At 39.5% G+C, this 9,915-nt stretch overlaps 1 protein-coding gene across 2 annotated transcripts; it reads left to right on the top strand.

The window, feature by feature from the left end:
• Positions 6,366 to 9,245, top strand: LOC107610061. Of its 2 annotated transcripts, XM_021107365.1 has the most exons (4): positions 6,366 to 7,087; positions 7,514 to 7,665; positions 7,757 to 7,814; positions 8,807 to 9,245. In XM_021107365.1, exons 1-3 carry the CDS (start codon positions 6,542 to 6,544, stop codon positions 7,764 to 7,766), a joined length of 708 nt encoding a protein of 235 aa, XP_020963024.1. In that variant the 5' UTR covers positions 6,366 to 6,541; the 3' UTR covers positions 7,767 to 7,814; positions 8,807 to 9,245. The 2 variants fall into 2 exon arrangements, with proteins under 2 accessions (XP_020963024.1, XP_016167616.1); XM_016312130.2 differs by lacking the exon at positions 7,757 to 7,814.

Raw genomic sequence — 9,915 nt, 5'->3', positions numbered from 1 at the left:
GCACTGTCGGAGTTGGGAGGGGGTTCTGTCAAAGCACTAGGGATGGGGGAAGGGTTCTGAGTTGGCACTGGTAGGTTGGTTGGGGAAGGTTTGGGAGATATATTCGGGGGGAGGATGGGGGAAGTTTGGTGTAGGGTGTTGTGAAGGAGGAGAGGTTAGTGTTGGAATGGGGGATGTCACGGGTGCTTGAAAATGAGGAGAGGGTCTGGGGCTGATTGGGGGGGTCTTGACTGGATTTGGTAGGATTTGGGCAGGATTTGGTGGGCAATGGTTGTGGCTAATTAATAGGGGGTTTTGTGTGGGGACCGCGCCTGACTTGAAGGAGAGCTGCGTCCAACTTCAAGGAGGTTAGGAAGGTTGCACCTTACTTGGTGTATCGCTGCGCCTAACTTGGTGTGTGGGGGTGAAGCTTGCGCCTAACTGGAGCACACCTGCGCCTAACTTGGAAAACGCTGCGCCTAACTTGGATTGAAGTCCCTCAGTCACTGCGCCTAACTTGGATTGAGGGCTTTCAAGCGTTGTGCCTAACTTGGAAAATGCTGCACCTTACTTGAGGCCTACCGAGTATCCAAACACCTGCTGCGCCTAACTTGAAAATTCTCAAGTTAGGCGCAGACCCTCCAGAGAGAATTGTTCCCTAGTGCATAGTATGTGGCGCCTAACTTGAAAATTCTCAAGTTAGGCGCAGACCATCCAGAGCAAAATTCTCCTCTGCGCATAGTATGTGGCACCTAACTTGAGAATTTCAAGTTAGGCGTCAACTCTTCAGAATCAATATACTCCTCTCCTGACATCCGTAGCTCTGTATTCAGGAACATGTTTCTGTTTCAATAATTCTGCATGATCCAAATATACGTAAAACAAAGGAAAAACAGAAAAAATTCAACTGAAACCAAATAAATGACAAAATTAAACCAACAGAAATCAAACTAAAAGATACGAAAACATCGGGTTGCCTCCCGACAAGCGCTTCTTTAATGTCACTAGCTTGATGGTCAGCACCTCTAAGGAGGAGGATCATAGAGGCTCAGCTCTTCACCCCTTACTTTGAACTTCTTTCCTGTGTCTCCATAAAGTACCTCAATATGCTCCAGAGAGAGGATTCGGTTTAATGTATAAGTCAACACTGGATTGCTAGTCAACACCACCTTCATTCTTGGGGAGAAACCTTCAGTGGAAATCTTTTTGTTTCTCCATCCCTTGGGTACTTGCTTTTTAGGAACCTCCTCCTTGGTGGATGATGCATTCCCGACACCAAACTTAGGTTTGATGTTAGGAGGAATTTTATTGATTGTCACCAAAGGAGGTTTGAGCTGCAGATCCTGTTGTGCATCATCAGGGGGTTTTTGAAGGTTTGGATCAATAAGCTTAGTCTGCATGCACCTCTCTTCTTCACCTGCTGAATGTATATCTTTGAAGACATGAAAGACTAGTTACTTATTATGCACTCTAAGCACTATTTCACCTTCTTCCACATCAATCAGAGCTCTTCCAGTGGCTAGGAATGACCTTCCTAGAATTATAGAGGCATTCTCATCCTCCCCCTGTCAAGAATCACAAAATCTGCTGGGAAGAAGAACTTACTCACTTTGACCAAGATATTCTCCACTAATCCATATGCAAGCTTTAGAGATTTGTCTGCCATTTGTAATGCTATCCTTGTGGGTTGTGCCTCTTGAATTTGTAACTTCTTCATCATAGATAAGGGCATTAGATTTATGCTTGCCCCCAGATCACATAGGGCTTTCTCAACGGTGGTGCTCCCAATGCTGCATGGAATTTGAAAGCTCCCAGGATTTGGCATCTTTCTTTGTAAGTTATTCTGAATTATGGCATTGAATTCCTTAGTCAGGACCACTGTCTCATCTCCCTTTAAAGACTTCTACTTTGACAACAGCTCCTTTGTAAGGCCCACATCGGTTGGGGAGGGGAACGAAGCATGCCTTATAAGGGTGTGGATACCCCTCCCTAGCATGACGCGTTTTGACGAGTGAGTGTGGGGGGCTTCTGCTATCATCCCTATCGTCAAAGGCAAAACCGTGAGGCCTTGTGTGCCAAAGCGGACAATATCGTGCTAGCGGGGGGTCTGGGCTGTTACAGATGGTATCAGAGCCGGAACCCGGATCGATGTGCCAGCGAGGGCGCTGGGCTCCCTTAGGGGGGTGGATTGTAAGGCCCACATCGGTTGGGGAGGGGAACGAAGCATGCCTTATAAGGGTGTGGATACCTCTCCCTAGCATGACGCGTTTTGATGAGTGAGTGTGGGGGGGCTTCTGCTATCATCCCTATCGTCAAAGGCAAAACCGTGAGGCCTTATGTGCCAAAGCGGACAATATCGTGCTAGCGGGTGGTCTGGGCTGTTACATCCTTCATGAACTTGACATAGAGAGGCATTTGCTCCAAAACCTCAGCAAAAGGAATATTGATTTTCAACTTTATAAAGACTTCCAAGAACTTTGAAAACTGCTTGTCCTTGGTCTCCTTTTGAAGTCTCTGAGGATATGACATTTTAGGCTTGTACTCAGGAGTCTTTGGCAATGTAGGATAAGTGTCAAGAGAGTCTGGGAATCGGTTGTCCGCACGCTTTGGAGGGGCGTGCTCTACTTCTTCCTTCTTCTCCTCTGGAGCTTCTTTTTCAACTGGCTCCTCATTAACTTGTGCTTCCGTACTTGCCACTTGTCCACTTATCAAGGTAATAGCCTTGCATTCCTCTCTTGGATTTGGATTTGTGTTACCAGGAAGGCTATTAGTGGTCCTATGATCAATTTCATTAACTTTTGTGGCTAATTAACTCATCTGAACCCCCAAGCTCTTGATTAATGCTTTGGTTTCCTGTATAAAGCTTGCCAATATTGCTTCCAAATCAGTGTTCTTCTAGGGCTGAGAAGTTGCTTGCTGAGATGACTGAAACTGGTGGTCATTAAAATTATTCTGTTGAAAACCGCCCTGAAAATTATTATTAAAATTCTGAGATCTCTGAGGTTGGTCTCTCCACCCAAAATTTGGGTGATTTCTCCACCCCTGATTGTAGGTCTTAGAGTATGGATCATTATTGGAATTTCTAGGAGCACTCCCCATATAATTGACCTGTTCAGAAGAAGATTGAGCATAATCATAATTCTCATTTTGCATAAAATTACCTGTCATGTCATAAGGAACCTCTTGAGGTGCATTCTGGGTGTTGACAGCTGAAACTTGCATTCCACTCAACTGTTGAGTAATTAGATTTATTTGCTGAGACAAAAGCTTGTTCTAAGGAAGAAGAGCATCAACAGCTTCCACTTCTAAAATGCCTCTCTTCTTAGGAGTCTCAGAGTTCACAAGATTCCTGTTAGATGAGTATAAATATTGGTTGCTAGCAACCAACTCAATAAGCTCAATAGTTTCCTCCAGTGTCTTCTTCATGTGCAATGAACCACCTGCAGAATTATCCAAACACATCTTGGACATTTCACCCAAGCCTTCATAAAAGATATCCAACTGAGTCCATTTAGAAAATATATCCGGAGGACACTGCCTGGTCAGTAGTGATGTTTATCAGTGGCTAAGAGAAATGGGGGTTGAATCTTAGCCCCCTTTTTTTGCTTAGTAACACTTGCTGTCTTTTAGAACACTTGAGGAGATATTTCTTGTTTTTGTCTCATGCCTAGTTAAGAGACTTTTTCTTTTTGTCTCGTAACTAGCCAATAGATATTTTTTAGTTTTGTCTCCTACGCAGCAGAATCAGAAATGGAGTAAAAGAGAGAGAAAATCACACCAAGATATATCATGGTTCAGCTGCTAAGTGCAATGCAGCCTACATCCAGCCTCCATCACAACAATGATAGAATTTCACTATAATCACCATGATTATATACACCAATTCTCCCTAGGAACTACCTTTCCTATCTGGGACAAGTCCAAAATCTAATCCCAATCCTAAACTTGACTTGGTAACCCACCAAACTTTCAACTGCTAAGTGCTAACCCAACTTGCAAGGGGATTCTCACAGAATCATGAAACACAACACAGATGTACAAAGGACCTCTAAAGACATCTATGGCTTTTTCTTTTAATTTTGTATACTCTGCCTTTTTCCACTCTATGGCTTTTTCTTACAAACCTCACTGTTTGCCTTTTTCCATGAGACTCAAGACAGACAAAACTAAACAGAAAAATACAAAATGAAGAACATTGAAGGAGAAGAACTTCTGTTAGCTTAGGTAGCTATAAGAACACTGTGCTTTCACTCTTTTCCTTGCTTCAAGCCCTGGCTGTTCTCCCTTATTTATAGAAGGGGAAGCCTCCACGGTTGAAACTGTTGGACCAAGCTAATCTTCTTCTTCTTCAACCCAAAAACTGGTTCGGCCAGAGAGAGAGGAGAGGAAACCGAATGTAAAACCCAACATGCAATTATCTCCGTGTCTTCCCTTCACACCAAGCTTCATCAATCCGGGCATTCCATCTTGACTTGCTCCCCAAGACAGATTCCTAGCCCTTGATGCGTCCTTGATGCTTGACAGCTTCTCCTGCTCTAATCTTTTGCCTCTTCCTCCACGTAGCTACAATAGCTACCTCCTGTAGTGGTTGATCAAAAGTAGAGACGAGTCATGCTTCCAAGGGATCTTCTTCTTCTGACCGAAGTTGATCTCTTCCAATTTAGGGTATGGGGAGCTTGAGATTACTTCACCACATCTTACCTTTTGTGGCAAATATCTCAGCCAAACCATACTTCAGATTTTCTTTTTCTTGATGCCATCATCACAATGGCTTCATGCTTGAGCCTAGCTTCTTTTACCTGCTTCTAATAGCTTGTGCTTTCTTCCATTTTTCCTGTGAAGTGATCGAAAGTGATGAGAGAAAGGAGAGAGAAGAGAGAAAACTTTCAATGTGATTTGAGCAAAAGAATTAAATTGAATTAATTTCCACTTCCCTTTTGCTTAGTAGCGTGTGTCATTAATGATGAAAATCAAATCAATTGCTATTTCTCTCTCATGGTTCCAATGCAATTAAAGCAAGTTGAATAAATTTGAAATCCATCCAAAGATTGAAAGTGGGTAACCGAACTAAGCAAACAAAGTTCCCTCCTTCTCTTTTTTCAATTCGGACCAAGCCTTTTGGTCTTGTACCAAGATGTTATTTTGGGCTTGTTTGCATTCATTCTGGCCCAATTAACAAAACATTGTTTCAGCCACTATAATCAAAACAATTTTGCATCAAGGCTGAATATTATATTCCATTGGGCTTGCTATTTTTCGGCCCAAGCTAAGATCTACACAACACAAAATTATTAGTTAACAAATGTTGATTAAGAACCAAGTCAATAATTTTATAATTAATTATTTTAATAATGTTTGATCATCATCAATTTAATTTGGAATTTTTCAAACTCATCAAGTAGCTTGTATCTCTCCCAAGCTTCATAAAGGATTTTACCATCCTTCTGCCTGAAGGTCTGAACGTCCACCCTAAGCTTAGTCAGCTTTTTAGGTAGAAAAAATTTAGTAAGAAACCCAGTGACAACCTTATCCCAAGTATCCAGACTCTCCTTGGGTTGAGAATCTAACCATAGCTTTGCTCTATCCCTCAAAGCAAATGGGAAGAGCATGAGTTTGTACACCTCAGGATTCACTCCATTAGTTTTCACATTATCACAAATCTGCAGAAAATTAGAGATAAACTGATTTAGATCTTCCTGAGGGAGTCCATGATACTGACAGTTTTGTTGCACAAGAGTGACTAGTTGTGGCTTCAGCTCAAAGTTGTTTGCAGCTATAGGAGGTACCACAATACTTTTTCCATAAAGATCTGCATTGGGAGCAGTGTATGAGCCAAGCACCCTTCTAGGTTGCTCATTCTCAATTGGATTTGCCACATTGGCATTAGCAGCATGATTATGATCCATGGTAGACTCTGCAGCCTTGTAAAGTCTTACTTGTTGCAAACGCCACCTCAAAGTCCTTTCAGGATCAGGATCAAACTCTAAGAGAGATTCCTTGTTCCTGTTCTTGCTCATAAACAGACAGAAGACAAGAAAAGATGGGATTCTCTACGTTAGAGTGCAGAGAATTCTCAGTGAGGTAACCTGTGTAAAGAAATAAAATAAAAAATACTAAATAAAATAGACACTAAAATTTGAAAATTACTATTAAAATTAAGACAAAAATTTTGAAATTATTAGGCAAATTAAATAACAAAAACTAAAATAAGAATAACTAGGGAACTCCAAACTTAATTTCAGAAATTAGAAAAAGCAATTGGTGCTAATTTTCGAAAATTGTAAGCAAGAATTTAATAAAATTAAAACTAAAATAAATGAAATTAATAAAAAATATAGGAGTTGGTTCACAAGTAATACAAAGTTCACAAATAAATTTCTATTAACATGTGACGGCAAATTTAAATGTAGAGTTAAATTGGGTTGGGTAACGACAAAGCCTGGGTTGGACGACTTAGTAGCAGACGGCACTGCACGATGGAGCAGAGGGAGTGGTAGAACACCGCCGAAGTAAAGGCGTAGATCGGGCCCTGGCCGAGTTGAGATACACCAGACGGGAGGCAATGGACGACATAAGGCAACCGTCGACGCAGGTCCGTGGTGTTGATGTCCTTATTTACAATCCTATATTTTCTCGGAAACCATGCTGGAGGTATGCTCCCGAAATTGGTTTCAAGTGGGGGCTCGAGCTCAATAATCGCTTGATCTTGGAGCTCGAGCATATTCGAAAGCTTAAGAGTCGAATCGAGAATGGAGAATTTCAACCCAGGCAAAGCTTCAATGGCCCTCCCAAAAAATCGTCGACCAAGAAGATCTTCGGCAACAAACGGCCATTTCCGGTGAATTCCATCACCAACGATTTAAAACGATCGAATTCAGAGATTGGAAACTTGATGAAGTCCTGCTCACAGGTTTTACAGAAGATCATGAAGCACAAGGTTCGGTGGATCTTCAAGAAGGAGAATGTGATCCCTCCGGCAGGGTTTCAACCCGAGCCAGTGCAGGTCCCTGCGAGCTCTTCGAACCCTCCAATGGTGCAGTCGCCTGTGCGCACCCCTTCCCCTATGAGAGCCCGGCCGGTGAAGCCTTTGAAGCAGCCAAAGCCTAAGGCAAGACACTTATTGTTATTTATGCTGAGTCACCTGAATGTCAGATTAGTCTTCAGTATTGTGAACATTACTATTTATTACCAATCATGTTGGACCATTTTCCCTATTCATTGTTTTGAACCGCTTTTTTTCTTTTCTTTTTTTTTTATTGAGCTCATTGGATGAGAGTATGTGTGTTTCTGTAATGGAGACCATCCACAATGAAGGGAGTATTATAATAAGAGTCAACCTAGGCATTTATTAACATGATGATGATGATACTGCACTTTTTTTTAGCATAGTCAAGAACAAGATGGAATTTCTTTGGTTTACATTTTGGCAGTTTCTTTCTGTATGGTGAAGCAAGAGATGTAAAATTGTCTTGCATTGGCAGAAATGTAAGCGAGCAGTTCACTATGCTCACAAATGTTTTCCTTGTTTCTCCAGGGTGTTATCACATCTGCCCTTAACTATGGACTGATTACATGGTGCAACAAGATATTAGGGCCAGCAATGGTTGCTCTTTATAATCCACTTCAACCTGGAACTTCTGCTCTCTTGTCTAGAATTTTTCTTGGAAGTCCAATTTACATGGGAAGGTATGTCTCCTATTTTGATGCATTGTTCAATAAGTAGTAGATATTAACATCAGCATAACACACCACTTCATTTTTGTCTTTTTCAAAATAGATTCTTTTAGGTCTTGTTCAAGATGGCTTATCTAGTTGAAGAGCTTAGATTGTGTTCAGTAAGTATCTTGTATTATAAAATAGAAAAACACAGAGATAATGGACATAAAATTGAGCATATTCTCCTAGAACAATGACATTTTGCCTGATTTTGTATTTGTCTCGGTCTCCATAGTTTTATGCCTCTCAGTTTTTGTATGAAACAGTTATCAAGCAGGGATTTACTTTACCTAACTCCTCCTCTTAAATCCTTGTCAAATTTTGTTGTCCCCAATAAGAAGTCGGCGGCGGCCATGCTAGTAGGAATTCTAGTAGCTCCAACAGTTCAAGCAGGGACGGAACTATCTATAACAAAAAGGGGGCAATGGCCCCTCCCAAATTTTAAATTTTTTTATAAAATGTGTACAAATTTTATTTTAGCCTCCTTTAAAAATTTTATTTTACTTTTTTTTATTACAAAATTAATTTTTGACCCTTCCCTCAACTTCAACCTAACTTCGCCCCTGAGTTCAAGTAGTGATTCCTCGTCGTCTAGTGGTACTAAATTTGCTTCTAGCTGTTATTTGGTTTGTTCTTGAGACAATCTGTTAGCAGGGAAACTTATAATTTACTCTTATTTTACTCTTTATAAAATATTTTTTATACTTGACATATTAAATTTATTTGGTGTGAGAACTGATTTCGAAATCAGATTATTTTTTTAGAAATAAGTATGTATCATGCTTTAATTTACTATAGATGTTTGAATACTACATTTGTAAATTAGATAATTGAATTCAATTACTGCATAGAACAAGTAAACTGACCAAATCATGAATTGAAAATTAACTGGGAATTGGTTTCTTTTTGTTGTAGTGGTTGAGAGTTTATTTGAGTTGAAGTCCGTCAAGAATTAATTTGAAAAGCATGTATATTTTGTTCTGATTTTTCTAAAAATAATTGGATTTTATATTGTTAAGTCGCTTAAAATCAAAGAATTGAAGGCTAATTCTTCATTACCGTAGTACATGTGATGATTTAGGGATTTTATTTTTTTTTTTTTCTCTTTCAGGCCAGAATTCACAGAGATCGATAAAATCATTCAAAAGGTTATAAAAGAATTGGATCATAGATTTTCTGGGACTGTGGTGGCAGAGCAACTGCTAGAAGAGGTTTGTGGTGTGCATTATTTTGTAAAAAGGATTCCTAATACTGAAGAGCTAATCAAAACAATGGTAGGCCAGAAATTAGAGTGCAATGTGGTAAAAATCTTAGTTTAGTTCCGTTAGATTGGTTAGAGAGTAGGATAGGTTAGGGAGAATCAATGTTTTTGAGTTCACTTTATACACATTACTGCTATAGTAAATAGAATTATCTTCGTTGGAGATGGCCCTTTATCAAAAGGGATATGTATCTAACTTGTTAGGATCGACAATTAATCAGATTAGAGATCTAAATTTGTATGTACCACAGAATTTAATGACAAATTATATAATCACCTATTCTTTCAAGGTAAGTGTAAAAAGATGGACCAGAAAAGAAGGATCATTTGGTTTTGAAGCTAGAATTTTGAATGCTTTAACAGCTGCTTTGGCAGTGCAGAGACGACCAATATTAAAAATTGGGCAAATTTTTTATAAAATAAAATGATCATTTTTAGAGTTAATAAACGTTGTTATTAGTATTACTAAGTACTAGCATTATTGGAACATGCTAACTTACGTAGCAATTTAGACACGAAAATTACCTATTTTTTAATTTTATATGAGGAATTACTGAACTCAATCACTTGCTGCCGTTACTCTTCAGTTTTCTGTTGAGGTCTATCCGACCCTTACTGCCCAACCTGAGAGTGGATAGCTAATGCGTTCCGCTTTTTGAACAGGGTTCTATGGTCGGTTCGCGACCCATGGATGCCGAAGGCGTCAAAAAAGTCCATTTCAATTTTTTTGAATGTTTTTTAAAAATGAACTTTATTTTTTTTATTAAAAAAAGTCTTTTCCAGAAGAAAATTTCTTTCAATTTAAGTTGAATTCTCTCTTCAGAAAAAGAGAGAGAGAAAATGACGGGGTCATTTTTTTTGTTCCTATTCGTCTTTTTTTGTGCAAATCAAAAGGGGATACTTAAAAAAAAAAAATTAACGGATTATTTCGTTCCCGATAGTCATTTATTTAATCAAGT

Source organism: Arachis ipaensis, chromosome B07 (genome assembly GCF_000816755.2).
Source record: "Arachis ipaensis cultivar K30076 chromosome B07, Araip1.1, whole genome shotgun sequence".
NCBI lineage: Eukaryota > Viridiplantae > Streptophyta > Magnoliopsida > Fabales > Fabaceae > Arachis > Arachis ipaensis.
Note: the sequence above shows the minus strand (reverse complement) of the source record. Positions and strands in the feature narration are given on the sequence as shown.